Raw genomic sequence first — 17,862 nt, forward strand, 5'->3', positions numbered from 1 at the left:
AGAGAAGCTTCAGATAAAATCAAACTAAAGTCAGAAGTGTGAATTGTTCCCTTATATGATCATTAAATCTGAACTGGGTGCTGTCATGAGTTAAAGCTATAATGAGTAAAAAAACCTCTGTGTATGTGTCAGGTTTATATTTCTGAAGTGACAGATTACATTTACTGAATAAAAAAAGAAAATGATTCAGTCCAGCTTTAAGTGAAGAGATTCGTTCATTATGTGAGAATCCACACACTTCTCATTTATCTACTGCGTTTATTTACACATCTTTTTTTTAAAGGACAACTTTCACTCATCACTGTGATGTAAATGTATCTTCCAAACCTCGTCCACCTTAAGCATGTTAATCTCTGTGTTTAACTGAGATTATTCTTTATGACAAATTACTTTATTGTTTTCTAATCTTTGTAAGTGTCTTTGGATAAAAGCGTCTGCTAAATGCCTAAATCTTCTGGATTTGGAGCATCAAGGTTTGATTTCACCCTTTGTCATGATCTTACTTAGTCAACAATAAAGATATCAAGGTAATATTTTCACAGAATCTTCTTTGGGTGTTTTATGTAGAAATAAATGACTTGGGTTGGGTTTTCAGAGGCAGGGTCATTTTGTCTTTTTGGGCATCAATAATTTCTATGTTGTAGTGTCTGGACGCATGTTTAGAAATCTGTAAAAATGTGTTCATACAGTCATAAGCTAAAGAATAATTAATGAAGTGCCGTTCAATTATTCAAAAATAATGCACCCCAAAGGTGGTAATGCGGCAAAATGTGAAGCGGAGTTACTCAGCTTATACCACTAGTGATGGGGATGAGACCGCCTATGCCGAGTCCGAGTCAAGACCGAGTCTTTGAAGGATCGAGACTGAGTCGAGACCGAGTCCGTTGGTTTTTAAATGCAGTCGAGTCTGAGTCAAGACCGAGTCTTTGAGGAAGCAGATCTGAGTTGAGACCGAGTCCTTTAAGAGTCGAGACCAAGACCATAAAAACATGTCAGTTTTCATATTCATGATTTAATATCATCCCAGTTCATAATCAACAGTTAGGCCTACAGACTAAACTAGATTGGGAATTGTTTATAGGATCAGTCTTAACGTCTTAATATGGACTATGCTTTTACTATCATTAAAAAAATCCCTACCACATGCATCAACTTCTGCCTATTTTTCTAAAGATAAATAAACGGCTCTGAATGCAGTATCTTTGCGTTGCACCATGGGATGTCATTTTCAAATAATGCCCGTCAACATTGCATTATTATTATTGTTTTGTGTGTTGTGTTTTTTTTATATGAACATAAAAAATGCGTTGGTCTCGAGGACTCGGTCTGAAATTACAAGTCCTTCTCTCACTGTGGTTTGAGACTGAGTCAAGACCGAGTCTTTGAAGGAAGAAGTCTGAGACGAGTCAGAGAAAGCAGAAATCGGTCTCGAGACCGGACTCAGCACTTTTCTATTCTCCACTATTCTCTGGTGGTTATTTTTAAAACATTTGACAGGACAGGTGTGCGTTTATGGAAAAATAATCAACACCCATGAAACATTTCTCAGCCAATCAGAATAAAGTATCCAACAGACCCGTGGTATAATGTAAAGTAGATAACAGTACAGTGTTCAATGTTGAGTGCTGTTCATAAAATCCAGAAAGACCAGAGTACCATAACCATGGGCTGGGTTAAAAATACTTCTGCTTTTGTGCGATCCCTCAGTGTAAATCTGCTTTGATCTGATCTTGACAATAACAGATCTCGACAGCAGTGTTGTCATGGATGTTAACACATCAGACATCAGCAGATCAACACTAACAGAGAGAGGCTTATTATCTTACATGGATCTTTAACTTTAAAAGGATTTAAGTATAAGAAGTGCAGTGTGATGTTCATCCATCTCTCCTCATGACTCTCTCCACCTCTTTATTATTGTCAGGATTCATGAAAACCTGAACCTCAAGGATCTCAGACCCCATTGATGTTAGCAGATGTACACGTGATAGGGCTGAGACAAAAAAGTCAAATAAAGATATAAGACTAGATCATTAAAGTCTCTTCTTTCATTGATGCTCTCATTGAGCTCCTGCAGTGTGACATTAATAATAATTAATCATGATTAATAATCATTGTGAATCACATAACAACTATGAAAACAGTCTGCAGAAATGTGTTATAATGCAGAGATTTTTTTCACACACACAAAGTTTATTTCTTGTCCTGTTGAAGGTAAATGTAGTGTGAAAGGTATTTTGCCGTGATTTAAGTGTTTGGCCAATAGCTGTTGTTTGATCTGTCACTTGTGTTTTCATCAAGACTCCAGCTGCTGTCAGTTTCATACAGACGCTTTGTTCTGATTGGCCATCGTTTCACCGTTCTTACTGCTGTGAATCTGTGTCAGGATAAAGATGAAATAACACAGATTGATTGTATTTTGTATGTCCAGGTTCTCAATGTGATGTGGTGTTTACAGATTGCAGTAGATCTATACGGTCACATATAGTTTTCATTGAGGAACTGAAGTCTCACAAGAGCGTTATGATGGAGAAGATGAGAAATGTTTCCCATCAGTTCTGCTGTCACTGCCAAATCTTACACTAAATGTCAAACATGACCCAGTTTATTATTTTATTAAACCTTATGTTATGTAAGGTATGATTTTATTAAAATGTGAAAACTTACTGATACTTCAGTCTCTTCATCTTTAAGGGATAGTTCACCAAAAAATGAAAATTCAAATCATTTTTTTCATCCTCATGTTGTTACGAATCTGTATGAATTCTTTTTTTCTGATGAACACAAAAGAAGATATTTGATCAATGATGGTAAGCACACAGCTGATGGTACCCATTGACTTCCATAGTAGGAAAAACAAATATTATGGAAGTCAATGCTTACCATCATTTATCAAAATATCTTTTGTGTTCATCAAAATAAAAAAAACTCATTAGGGTGAGTAAATGATGACAAAATAAAAAGTTTTGGGTGAACTATCCCTTTAATTCTCATGATGTTTAATATTTCTGATTAAGGAATTCACATTTAAACAGTATAGTTGTGCTATAGACACAGCAGTGTAATGATCAGATCTCTGTAGATGAAATACTGTGATCATGAAGAGATTTAATGGATTAAAGTGCGTGGAGTTTTATCTCTATAAATAAACCATCTGTCTTTACTTACACAGTTTTCTCTACTGTAGCTGCTGAAATATGACATAGACCGCATTTATATTTAAAGGGAAAACCCTTTGGATTGAACCGATGTGTTGAATTATTAAGTCAAGCACATTTACTGCATTACTATACCCACAGTGAAGTAAACCATGGTAATACCTTACAACCTCTGCCAAGTTATTTATAGCTTGTTAAAGGCGGTCAGATTTTAAAGGTATATGTGAGAAGTTGTTTTTGTGTTTTTCAACGAAACAGTAATAAGTGCAAATGTAATTTCAACTTTTGCTTTATTGTTTTTTATTTAAGGGCTTTTAATAATAGTCCTTTGTTGAGCTCTTAAATGTGTATTATATGATCATCAACATGAATGGCTGATAAATAAGTGAAGAGTTATTACAGAATTGAATTATAATCTCAGTCCAGCCTGTAATTATAGTTCTGATGATGGAGGATTGTTTTTGATATATAAATGATCTGTTAGTGTCATTGCTGACAGTAATGACTTCACAGGATTCCCACAGTGAATGTAATGAGATGTGAGATTTATCTACTACATCCTTTCAATGTAAATTAATACTGAAATTAGTTTCATATGAACATAGCAACACCGTATAATTAATCTCTGCTAAAATTCAACAAAAGTGTGCTAATGCCTATTTTTGTATAATCCAAGATGAAAGCGACTTCATCTCGTGTAATTTCTGTGTTTAATTGGATGTTGATGAGAAAGTGGGGTGGGAGGGATATGAGTACAGAATCCATCATTATGATATGAAGTCATTTTGACTGGAATAAAATACAGCTCATGTTTCACTTAAACAAACACAGAAAGCTTTTTCAGCTCTTGAAAAAAATAAGAAATATATAACTTTATCTATCCACACTTTTGTACAGCCAGAGAATGCTGGGAAATGTACTTCTGTAAATATGACACAGGGTTCCCACGGGTCCTTGAAATCCTTGAAAGGATTTGAAAAAGGATTGTGAAAAAAATCAAGGTGCTGGGAAGTTTTTTTTTTTTTAAATACATGCATATATACAGGTCATTGAAAGTGCTTGAATATATTTCATGCAAGAAGTTTTCTGGAAAAAAACATATTATTTCTTAGACTTCTATTAGACTTTTTAAACACACGTGCTAAACTGTTGGCTTTAAATGCTTATATCTTCTGTATGTGAATGTTGATTCATACCAAAATGCTTTTTTGCATAGTTGTGTTTGACACATGAGAACGTCTCGGGTTACGTATGTAACTGTTGTTCCGTGAGAAGGGAACGAGACGCTGCGTCTCCCTTGCCATACTTCCTGCATCCCTGTCTGGCTTTGGCAATATTTCAGATAGCGATATACTTCCTGGCTCCCGCGTCACCCTGTCTTTGTCATTAAGCTTCAGCATTGGTTGAATTTGATATACACATTCAGACACATTTACCCCTGGAGGCGTCCCCAAAGTGTCACAGCAGTGACGCAGCACGAGTTCCCTCAAAAGGGAACTGTAACAATGTATCTTTAAAGGTAACACAATGTAACCTTGCTCTCACTTGAAATGCGTCCCCACATTTAGTCCTTGAATTTGACGGTTTTGGACCTGGAAAGTCCTTGAAAGGTCCTTGAATTTGAAGTTAACTAAGGTGTGGGAACCCTAAATCAACATCATGGGTTCATCACATAAATAACTTAATGTGATTTTACATCTCAGATAAAACACAACCAGAAATGAGAACAGAAAATGAAGTGGAGGTTTTTGAGGTTCTTTTAAGACAGTAGCAGCTTTCTCTTCATCTATTATACTGTATGACACTTGAATTACATGCCAACGGCTCCTACGCTAATAGGATTTTGTTTCTCTTTCCCAGTCTCGTCCTCAAACCTGAGGACAAATGAGGCTAACAGACTCAGTTCCTGCTGCCGTGAAGTTCATCACACCACTTCAACGTGATGCCCAGCCGATGTCTGACCAGGGACCACCGAACGCTTTTCTTTAATTTCAAATTTTTAAAATTCTTCTTAAATTTTTAGTATAGTATTTTTTTATATCTTTTGCTTACTGGATTGCCTGCTCAGCGACAACCGACCGCTTCCTTTAACTTTTCATTTATATTTAAAAAAATTAATCACATAAAATTGTATAATATAGTATTTAATGTAGTATATCTTCCATAGGATTTGCTGTGTCGGGCTCTCTCTCAAGGGTTTTTTTCTCCTAGGAGTTTTTTCATCCCCTCAGGAGTCAGCTGACTTTGGCTTAACTTTAAACTCTCTTCTATATGTTACATTATTACTACGCTCGCTAGTACGGTTTAATCTACACCACTGTACTCTGCTACTTTTGTTGTCCTCTTATTTCTCTGTGGGTTTTTATTAATGTAAGGCTGCTTTGGGACAAATAAACAATTGTGAATATAAATTATATTGAATATTATGTATCTTTTTTTTTTATCTTTTTAAGGATTTGTGGTATCCTAATAATGCAGTATATTTTTCTTCACCTGATTGTGTAGTGTTTCTTTATTCTTCATTATTCTCCATCTTTCACAGGTCTGCATCACCGGACCATTTATAGACCATCATCAGTCTGTAGTGTTCCCATGGTAACGTCACAGGGATAATGGCGTGTTGTGTGACCCTCTTCTGATGAGAAATACATAAATAAAGCTGCTCATTTTGTTCAACGGAGACCACGAGCCACATACACAGAGAATAAACAACACTTACTTCAAGAGGTCAATGGATGATAAAATAAGGATAAGCTATACGTTTTAAGCACAGAAATAAACTTTAATGGAGTTGAAGAAATAATCAAATGTGTGAAATGATCCCATGAAGAATCTGTATTGATGTCTTGACACTGCAGAAATGACAGTGCTCTTCATATTCTCCTGTGAATGTTAGTACAAATGTCTGTGATACAGTAATGTTGATCTTTCTCTTGTATGAACAGACAGACTAATGGAGATCTCAGCAGATTCATATTTCATTGCGGTGCGCCGTCACATTGGGTTTAAGAAGAGACTGTCAGACAAACATTGCTCGACTTAAGTGTAATATGAGGTAAGAGCCTCTCTGATCACATCTTCATTCAACCAACTAAACCTCAGAGACACCCACACGACTCAAATCCATTTATTTATTTCTGTTTACATAGATGGAAAACATACGAAAACAGAATTTCAAGTGCATCCCTTTATTTGAGTTCAAAAAGACAAGACAATATAAGTGCAGTCTTTATATCCAAACACAGAGATCTGTCAGGTAGAAACTACACATTAAAACATTTGTGGATGGATTTTTTTCTTTGGGAAATGACTGTATCATTTAAAAAAGGCTGATTTATTTATGATTTCTAGATAACAGGGCTGGCCAATGATTGATATGTTTCATGTTTAAAATCATTATATTTTTATGTTTTTTGTCAGAAAGAAAAGCAGCAGTAATGAGAATCACTTGAGCTCTTTATGATGAATTAAAACACAGCACTGCTCACCTCAGCTGTCTCACACTTTTATTTTTAGTATTTTGACATTAAAGCTGATGACCAAGAATGAATGTGAGAGTGTTTTAGATGTAATGTTCAGGTGTTGGCAAGGTGATAAATTTCATGAATGTTATTTAAAAGTGCTCAGGTGATAACACATTGTTCACAGAGCATCACACTGACACCTGCTGGTCATCTCTGTAATTTTAGTCTTCATAACTCTATCTTAACTGTATGAGAAAACACGAGGTTTATTAATGTTGGTCAGAGTAGAGAGATGATGGAGGTTAAATCTGAAATGTTTTAAAATCTTTGTATCCTAAAACAAAATTCGGTTTTATTAAGCTGCCCAGTGTGTAATGATCAAAGTTCACCACTGGATGGCAGCAGGATTGAGTGTTTGTATAAAGTTGCGTAGCTAAAACAAGTCATTTTATTTTGCTTATTCTTTATTTTCTGATACACATTGAAACATCTAAACATTAGTTATTAAAGTATTTTAATGTTTTTTTTATTAAAGTATGGCTGACATATGTTCTTCAAAAAAGTTTATTCAAAAAGTTTATTTTAAGATCCCTGATGATTTCAGTCTGATGTTAAAAGACACTTCTTCTTTCAAATTGAGAGAGAGAGAGAGAGAGAGACAGAGAGAAAGAGAGAGAGAGAGAGAGAAAGAAATTAATCAAGTGACAATTAATCTCTCTCTCTCTCTCTCTCTCTCTCTCTCTCTCTCTCTCTCTCTCTCTCTCTCTCTCTCTCTCTCTCTCTCTCTCTCTCTCTCTCTCTCTCTCTCTCTCTCTCTCTCTCTCTCTCTCTCTCTCTCTCTCAGTAAGGTTTCACTTTGTGAGTCTGTAGATGTCATCAACAATGCTCCGGGTGAGAAATGTGTGGAATTTTGTTTTGTTCCTCTCTCAGTCTCATCTGTATGCAGCTGTAACACACAGTGTGTTCAGGTCAATAAACACTCTTCATCTATTGAGGTATCTCCATATACCAAAACAATTGTCATTAATATATTTTTACAGATATATTTTTGGGCCATTTTTAATATATATTTCTGGCCAGAGCAATGTATATGTTTGCATATGGGTCATCATCACCTCTCACCCATCTGAGTGTCTGTACAATATCAAGCATCAGTATAAGACGTGTGTTTCTTCACTTCAGATACTAAAGTATTTCAACTAAAGGGAGGAGACTAAAAGAACATTGATCCAATCATTTCAGTCATCTGAACCTCAGACTGAATCTGATTGGCTGCTTTCTGTGAGCAAGAACACAAAGTCTTTTATTTCTGTCAGCCTGGAAACAAACTTGCGTTTATAAGACATCAGATATCCATGAACACAACTTTACATTACACTTTGTTACTTTTTAACAGCTAGAAATTGTTGAAATACTGTTTGAAACTTTCATGTAAAAGCAAATATACTTTGAATCTAAATAATGTGCTTTTAAAGTACTAAACCACACAGTACAGCTTTTCATAGCTTTAAGTTTCTTTCAGATTTCTGAGACATTACAATAATATTGGCTTTAAGGAAAAGAGCAGCGAACAGCTATAGAGACGTGTTGAAATCTTGTTTCCCATCTAAAGGTTAAATGAATATAAATCAGCTGAAGGTCACGCTGAGCCGTGCTGCATTTACTCTGAAACTGTGTTTCTATAGTGATGATGATCTGTAAGAGAAGATGGTTTATACTCTAGAGAAGAAAACAGCTTTATGATCATGAGAATTATTTTATCTTTTTATGAGGAATCCATCATTTACCTGTGGATCAAACCCACTCATCACCATCAAGGACAACACACACCAGTTTACCTTTCCCAATTGTCCCTTGACCTGATGCCACACCCACTAAAGTTTATCCTCACAAACTTTCCTAATTATAACACAACAGACTTCATATGAATGTCAAATGTTTTGTTGAAAGGCAGACAGGACGAGCTGCTTCATGTGAGATTTAGAAAATCCTTTCTAAAGGGAGAAGAAAGACAAACTTTCCATATCTCCATGGTGATATGTTAAAGTGATGTCATCATTCCAGTCACGTCGTTCCGACTCTCCAAGGATTTTTCCTAACACTGCTCTGCACAACTGATGCCTTACAAGTAGTTTGGATCTGAAGTTTGTTACGATCAGTTAAACTTCTTACCTGTATTTCCATTCAAAGTTTCATTTTAAAGCTTGTTGATCTACAGGATTGAATTCAACTCGATGAAATTTGATGATCCTTTTATAAACATGGATTGTTGAAAATTCCCAAAGGCTCCGTGAATAGAAGAGCTTCAGCTGGAGCAGATGAAAGTTCAGGGCCTTGTGGACAAAAACAACAGGGAGAAAAATCAAAAAAATCATTGAGGAAAATTTGATGTTAATATGTTTTTAAATATTTAAAAGCAAAAGAATTACACAAAGTTCTCAAACTACTCAAAGTTAAGTGGTTGCGTGTTTATGGTGTTGCCAAATATATAAAAAATATCATATTTGTACCATAATTTGACCTCTATTCAATCAATAATGACAAATATATATATCTCCAAAGGTTTTTTTTCCTCCTAGGACTTTTTATTCCTCCTGGCTAAAAATGCGGGAGGTTTTTCCCCTAGGGTTTTTTCAACCCTGGGGAGTCAGCCAACAGTGGCTTAACTTAGCACCCTCTTCTATATGTTACATCATCACCACGCTCGCTTGTAAAGTTTATCAATAGCCGCTGTATTTTGCTTCTTATGTTGTCTGTCGATTTTTCTGTATTTTCCCCTGCTTCAATTAATGTAAAGCTGCTTTGAAACAATTACCAATTGTGAAAAGCGATATATAAATAAAATTGAATTGAATTGAACAACTCTTCTCACATTATGGGCCCTATTTTAACGATTTAAGCGCATAGTCTAAAGCTCACAGCGCACAGTCTTAAGGGGTTTTAGAATCCACTTTTAATAGTTAAACGATGGGAAAAATGGTCTATGCGTCTGGCACACAGTCTAAAAGAGTTGTTCCTATTAATGTAATGAGTAATGGGGGTGTTTTGGGCGTGACATGCAATAAACCAATGAGAGTTTATTGTCCCTCCCCTTTAAAAGCCAGTTGCGCCAAGGTGGATTGCCTTTTTAAATGGCGGAGTTTGTAGTTGCCTATTTGCTATTTAAAGAACCTGACACTGAATGTAAAAATGATAACTGCGGCGGGCTGAAACTAGCAAAAAACTTGTGTTGCACTTTGCGCTGCATTGCGTCGGGTGTATGATGGAGCCCTACGTCTTCTCGATCAATCCTCTGGAGAATGAATCTTCTTTCTCTCAAGAGTTAACTTTGGTAGTCAGTAGTTTTTAGTCAGTTGGTTTGACCCTCCCACTAAGGTACACCTATTATTTATCTTACTGGGGAAATCTGCAGGCTATTACACGTTGTTTGTTTAGATAGATAGCTGTATTGTGCACATTTTACCAGTGCTGGTCCGTGACTGCTCATCCGAGGGGCACAAATTCAAAATAAGTGGTCGGGAGTGTCATGTGTGTTGCTTGTGTTTTCAAAATATGTGTTTGTTGCATCATGTTCATCATGTGTTTTGTCAAAATAAGTTAAGACCGTTTATGATAAAAGAGACGCTCACGTTCACAAAATACATGCAAGACACTCACTTAACACTAAACTCTGATTATGCATGAGATTATGCGAGAATCTGGCAAACGCAAGCGTCTCTTTTATCAGAAACACATAAGGATGCACATAGGATCTCTTGACACGCAGAACACATCATTTGAAATAAGGAACCACACACATGATGGGCTACGAACTTCACATTGAGCGCCCTCAAAAAAAGAAGTCACAAAGTTGTGAACAATAATTTTCTTCCAAACACCATCATTTTGAGCTTCTGGTACGATCTTTGGACATTTCCAATCTGGCAACACTGGTTGGATGGGGGGGATATGAAGCCATGATCATGTTTATAACCATTAGGATTATATGGGAACTTTTACTCTTAAAGTATATTAGTTTTCCAATTGCTTGGAAAAAATGATTTGTCATCTCACAACACTGAACAATTTAAATACTTGTCATAGGTAAGCCTATAAAACCCCAGAGCCTGGCCTGAACAAATGTTCCCAGCAATTCTGCTTTCACTTGTTTCTTTCTCAAATTTTCCATTCAGTTACAGCCATTTGGCATCTTCTGAAAGCGCTTGTAATTCGGGTACTTTGGGCTCCTAGGATACCGAATGCCAGTTTACTGGATCAATGAGCACTGGATCAAAAGCCTTGGAGCTTGTACCATGAATAACGATGAGATTCAAACTCAACTTTACTCGCAAAGGGAAAACATTCTGCATCTGAACGGTGATATTATTCTCGTAAGGTATAAAATAAAAACAATGAAACAAATAAGTTTACTTAGTGTACAACCCTCAAACTCTTCACCAATGTGTTTACCAAAGCAATAAACTGGACTAATTGTTGACATGTAAACTGTTCATTATGTGAGAATGTCATATCTGCTTCAGGGTTAGGGTTAGTCACGTGACATCTCAGCGCTTAAGGGATTGGTTCAATAAACCTGTATAGCATTCAGAAGTAAATATTCACGAGGCACGAGTCGAGAGTGTCAACGGCTGCGTCCGAAAGCTTAGGCAGCTGACTTGTTGCCTCGCTGCCTCATGAGGCAATGACTTTGGCGGCAGGAAGGCAGCTCTGGGAAACACTTTCAGACAGCCTTTACAGGCAGCGTAACGGAATTCAGTTTTAAATATAATCAGAGAGCGTCTTTGTGATAACTAATTCCATATTTAAAAACTGCAATACTAATTTGCTCATTAGAAATGCAATTAAAAGGTGTAAAAAGAACATATAACTTTATTTACACTAAATTTGTGCTCCAGACGCTTTCTTGGCCACCATTTTATTTTTTCGACCTCGACCAGGCTCAACCAATCACATTCCTTGTGCACGCCCACATATAGACCATTTCAAAAGATGTAAACAACACTGGTCCAGAACACTTCCTGTTACAGTTTGTTACAGTTTTTTTTTTTCACGAATATCATTATTTTAAAGATGTTTGTTTAACTTCAGTTAATTCAGGTTTATATGTTCTGTTGGTTTATTTTATCCCAACGTTTATCTAGTGTTAAAAAACGGAAACAGGAAGTCCTTCTGGACCAGTGTTGTTTACATCTTTTAAAATGGTCTATAGAATTGTTGGACAATATAGTAGGTGAAAAGCAGTAGGTAAAGCGAGTATATCCGAATTCAAGTGTTCATTCGATCATCGTCCGAATACTGTGACAGTAGTACTAACCCCGCACACTGACAAGCAAATACATTTCTAATTTTACAATCAAAATGGCAAGTGTATATGCTAAATAGAAGTTAATTTTATAATATATATTTCTGAAGTTGAAAATATATTATTTTTTTCCTTTTCAAACTTGTTCTGTTTACAGGCTCGTTACACAAAGTTTTTTCTTACAATACGACGTAAATATAATTCCTTGGATTTAAATATATGGAGCGCTAAATATATGTTTTACTGATTTAAATTGTATTATTTTTTAAACAATATTTACATTTTTTTTTACAAAAAAATATATCTGTGAAAAAATGTGTGTTTTTTTTTAAACAAATATATACGTTGGTCATTTGTTGTATATTTTCAAATATATTTAAAAATATATTTTTATCGTGGTTTTGTTTTATTTTCATTAATTTACAATGAGTTGTACGAGAGTACGAGAGTAGATTGCGCTGAGGAGAGTTTGTCGGAGGCGGGTAATCCTCGCTGCTGACGTCACAGCCCGTGCTGATACTTCACTCTCTCTCTCTCTCAGTCAGAGTTCCCGGGTGAGTGAGTGGCACACAGTCCGGTCAGAGCGTCCCGTTATCCCGTTAAACTCTCAACAGTTGATGCGACTGCAACAGAGACGCTGGGACGTTTGAGAAATGGGTATGTAAAACCAAACCTTAAACCGATCAACTCCAGATAAACGCTGTAACGTTAGTTTTACATCAGGAGTGTTTTTGTTCTGAGATATGACAGTAGCGCGACATAGATGTGAGAAATACTATCTGTTGTTGTTGTAGTTATTGTTTTTCTAGCTAAGCTTTTGCATTTCTGCGTTTTTGAACCTTTTATTGTTGCTATTAGCATTAGTTGAGGTAACCGAGCAGCTCTTGAGAAGTGAGATTATGGATTAAAGAGATTTACCTCACGAGCTGCAAAGCAGCTGCAGCAAAACACTCGAGCGAAAAGCAACAACAGACTACACTAACTTACTTTATAGTGCACTAGAGTGAGTTTCTGGGACAGTAGACTGTAGTTTATGAACTATTGGTTTTGCATTGGCAGTAATGACAATAACACATCAGTGTCTTCTAGTGATTGTGTTTGAAAGCGGAGGAATGAAAAATGTCTTTTCCATTGTGTCATCTATGAGCACAGCTCTCTAAATTTATGTGCTGGCAGTGAACACATGGATTTCTCATTATGCACATCCAGTTCTGCAGAGTATAACTAGATCTGCATTGCTGCATTTACCTTTACAAACTGAGAAGTTTATTTTGTATGTAATGTAAATTGCAAACTATTAGTTTGACCTCCGGGACCGGTATCTGAACAAACATGCGACACTCTTGTGGGTCCATCCATCACACACTTAATGCTGGTTTGCTCTCAGTGAAGTGTGTACTTTATCCTATACATTTTGTAAATATTTGGAAGTTTTTAGAGAAGAGAATGTGATGTCATCCTGTTTGAGATCTCACTTACAGGCAGAGAGGCGCTGCATCTGTTTATCACTGTTTTAAAGCTCTCCACTGAATTATGAGCTCTGGGACACTAAGAAGGGCTGCGGGCCAGATGGGCCTGTTCACATTTTGACCTCGGGAATCTGATGAATAGTCGCTGTCACTGTATTCTGATTTTACAGTTAATATTTGCACCAACTATAGATGGTTTCATCGGATGCATGTGCGATGTCGTGGTTATGCATCTGGACTGAACTTAATTTCCGGTCTCTTGTTTGTTTAATTGTCTGGCTGGTATTTAAACTGAAATCTGGAACAAATACTGTTGGAAAATAACAAATGTTTTGGTTTCCTAAAGATGAGGGGAGATGGTGATCATGGATCAGCGCTAAGGGAGGTTTGGCAGATGATCTGTAGTTATGATTGTATAAATTATATAGTACACATTTTACACAGTTACGTTAGCTCAGTGTAGTGTTTGATACGCTTTAGCTATGATTTGAACTAAGGTCATCTACTTGTTGTTCATTTGCTTGTTATCAGAAATAAACTACTCCAAAAGGCCTCTGTTGTTACTGGGCTTAATCGACTTAATGCGACAGGTGGATGACGTGAAAGTACAGCGAGAGAGAGTCGAAATTAGACATCTCCAAATGATTTCTTAAATCGCGATCGCTGTACTTCGACATCATCCTCTTGTCGGTTCTTGTGGCGCCACATGAAGTCAAACAAACCTATTGATTCTTTGTGAAAGTTTACTGGAAGTTACGTTTGTTTCACGACAGCCATTTATGTTAATGTTGTTTTTGCTGAAACCATCTATAGACTTTATTACCTTAAAGTTATAAACACAAACTACATGGGTGGCTTTATGTTTCTTTTTAGTTGTTTTTGGATCTTGACAGATGAGGTCACTGTGAAAGATTGTTGGTGGAAAAAAGATTTTGTAAAACTTGTTTTCCGTAGGGTTTTCCAATATCATGAGTAAATGTTTATTTTTGGATGAAAAACATAAATGTTCATAGTGACAAACAACATCTTGTTTTATTTCTGTTCATAAGCATTTCGTTCTTTAGTCGACTTTAGCCTCAAACCACGAGGGCTTTTTTTAATAGCATTGTGTGTTGTGGGTTCTTCAGAAATGTTTGGAGGGAGTTGATTTTGCCCTTCACAGCTGACAGTAAGGGAATGTGTGAGAGTTTTGTGTGTCTAATACATCGTCCGTGTCTTTGTGTGACTCCAGAGACATAAAGTAGATCCAGTGAGCTTGAATGTCTGGAGAGGAATAATGCCAATGAATTGAGCGTTCCTCCTTCAATGAACTTCAGCTGCATCTTATCCCCTAAACTCACTGCCCTCACTGTTACTCTCATCAGAAAACCCTTCTTGTTTTTGAGTTTTCAATGGTTTCTAAAGGGCTATGTTGTTTATTAGTGTTGCACTATGATTTCTTTCATTTTTTTTTTTTTTGGTCAGACTATTGAACTGTATTAGCGGATTAAAGGCAGGGTTGATCAATAAGACTGGCTCGATGGTTCCCAGTCCCAGTGTGAAAGAGTTTTCAGCCAATTGCCTTTGTGTTTGTGAGGTTTTGTCAAGATTACAAAATAGTTTTTGTGATTAAGAACAAGAGAATTTAGAGGCGTATAATATTTGTAATAAGTTTCAAAGCATTTTATTTATTTGTTACTAAACTGTAGGTTTTTGGTAAGGAGGCGTTCTGTTGCCACTGATGTTGTGTACTTTAGTTGTATGCCATGATTTTTGTGGCCAAGTTATTTCATGTTACATAAATGCAAAATATGTGGGACTGGTAAGATAGCTGAGGTTTTAAGATACCAGATGTCTAGGTTTGTGCTCCACAAAAATAAATGTGATGGTGCAATATTGGGGGGCTGCAGAGTGTAAGAGGTTAAAATGGATCAAATATACAGCACTGATTTAAAGGGGGACGGTATAGCACTGACCAGTCATTTTAAAACTGGACAGGATTCGTCGCCTGTAGCTGAGACTAGAAATCTGCATTTTTTAAGAGATGTGCTATACACTGAAAAAAACTAAGTAGAATTTACTTAATTTTCATTAAGCACATTTTTGCACACATGTTTTTAGAAAATTTCACATATATGGAAATTAAGTAAATCTACTTAACTAAGTTAAGTACAATTACACTTTAAAAATATGTGATTTTTACTTATTATGTTACTTATTATGTGTAATACATAAAGAATTTTTAAAGGGGTGGTTCAATGTATTTCATGCATTCTCTGACTTATAAACATTTCATGCTAAACGTAGGCAAAGTGTCAAAAAAGCAGTTGGGCGTGTTACAGAGTATTTTTGTGCCAAATGAACTTCGCCAGAGTTCGTACAAGTTTTGGAAAGTTCGTTTTGATTACAGGTCCAGCTGACGTTTCAGGGGTTTCTATACGTATCACTTCCCCCGAAAAACCCAGCCTCCCGTCAGTCAGCTAAAAGTGACAAACACTCACATCACGCGACACAGCTTTGTTTAATTTCAAAACTCAACAATGGCACGAAAGAAGAAGCGTGTTTTTGAAAACAATGGATGGGTGATTCTCACGAAAACATTGAAACACCACGGCACTAATGATTTTAGATATAAAATGTGTAATATAGTAATATTAAAAAGCCTCAAAATTAACACAATACTGTGTTCTACCTTGCACAATGTGTGATTTCAACATAAGAATTTATAATTTGTCAATTTTATCTCATTTTCTGCTGAAATTCTCATTACCGCAATGCGTCCGGCTGTGTTTGAACATGCGTTATGTTGTAATTTAAACATATTAAAACAAAAATATTTAGAAAAAAAATAAATGGATGTTTTGCTAGACTACTTTAGATGACAGAAAAATAATTTACTGAATATTCATGTATAATAATAATGAAGAAAAATTAGGAAATTGATGTGTCCATGCCTGATGTTCTCATCCTCCGCAACACTTTTTGAGAACAGTTTAAGCACACATACAGAATTTTAATAAAGTTTGATTTTGAGTGACCAAGCACATGGACCAGTTACTTCAAGATGGCTACCAGGTAAGATCATCTCTTTATATCTTTCCAGTTAAATTTGAAATATTCTCTTGTCAGAATGCTTACACAACATTTTGATTATCATTACCGAAACAGGTAGTTTTCTACATTTCGAAAATTGTTTGATTTACAATTTTTTATGAAAATGTTCTTTATTAAAGTCTAATTATATGCACTGAATAAAAAATGAGCAAAGCCTACGTGGCTTCTCTATTTTTAGCAAAACATACTGGGGTACCTCATCCTCCGCAACACCATTCTCATATACCGCAACCATTTAATAGCAGTTGCGATAAAGAGAACTTCTGTTTCGGAAATGAGAATTTAAGCATATTGTTTATTACATTTAAATATCTCTTATGAATTTAATATAAATTTAAAATGTAATAACTGTTGATAGTTTGCTTTATGATGCTTCATTGTAGACAGTCAGCAAGTGAGAAAAAAGCTTTACCAAAGGCCATGTTGACAAAGTTCAGGGAGAAACTTAACAGCAACCCAGAATGGCTAGAGGAGTACAGAAGGAAGGAGAGAGAGAGGTTAGGTTTGGAGATGTTACTAGCAGGTGTAATTAGCAAAAAACACACTACAGTGTTAGGAAATGTACATGACAAACACACAACACAACGCAACAAGTCTATACTATATGATGATGTGTACATTAATTTTTTTCTCCCATGTTGTGAGACATGCTAATTTAATGTTATGCTTTCTTTCCACTTTCAGGTATCAAAAACAACCTAGCGATGGCACGCCACGCATCTAGGCGCTGCAACATCAGTTGGATAACAAGATCCATAAAGTTGGATCCCATGCGTGCCAGCATCTCAGCTACCTGCGACCGCACAACGCGCACTGTCTGCAGCGTCAGATTGCTGCCTGGGGGCAAGGGACAAAGGGAGACTACCTCCTTTCTGCGCAGTGCGTGAGTCACAGACACCAGAAAGGATGGCCTAAAAGCGCCCGGCGCTGTGACAGAAAGCGGGTTGCTGCGCAATTCATTAGGACTGTGCGTTAACCCTTTCCGCCTCTGCTGTCTTCGCAACATGTGGGTCGTGTTCGAGAGTGGGGGGGGGGGCGTGTTGTAGACGCTTATGTGAGAAAGGGCCCTGGGGCGAGCAACACAAAACCAACTGAGGAGAAAAATGCTCTGTTTTTGAGCGGCTTCGTTCCGGACGGCAGTCCCCCAGGACCCAGTTTCTTGCATCATATACTGGAGGATTTTTGCCAGGGACTCTTGTGATGCACCACCGGTTCTGGTCCATGAGACACAGGGTGGTGAGGTATGAAGTGCCTCATAGCCTTAGAGCTCTTCACCGCTTCCGAGAAATGCTCCGTGATTGTGCCCACCGTGTCACCAAACAGGCCGGATGGAGAAACAGGCGTGACTGTGCATGGCCACCATGAGTGGTCTTCGT

At 36.7% G+C, this 17,862-nt stretch overlaps 1 protein-coding gene across 1 annotated transcript in view; it reads left to right on the forward strand.

Moving 5' to 3' along the window:
- The first annotated feature begins 12,432 nt into the window (after positions 1 to 12,432).
- gpm6bb (glycoprotein M6Bb) overlaps positions 12,433 to 17,862 on the forward strand; it is a 41,964-nt gene continuing 36,534 nt past the window's right edge. Inside the window, exon 1 of the mRNA XM_065252445.1 lies at positions 12,433 to 12,581. Coding sequence (XP_065108517.1) covers positions 12,578 to 12,581 — 4 coding nt within the window. The 5' untranslated portion in view covers positions 12,433 to 12,577. The remainder of the gene's footprint in view (positions 12,582 to 17,862) is intronic.

The sequence above is a fragment of the Paramisgurnus dabryanus genome, chromosome 15, assembly GCF_030506205.2.
Source record: "Paramisgurnus dabryanus chromosome 15, PD_genome_1.1, whole genome shotgun sequence".
Taxonomy (NCBI): domain Eukaryota; kingdom Metazoa; phylum Chordata; class Actinopteri; order Cypriniformes; family Cobitidae; genus Paramisgurnus; species Paramisgurnus dabryanus.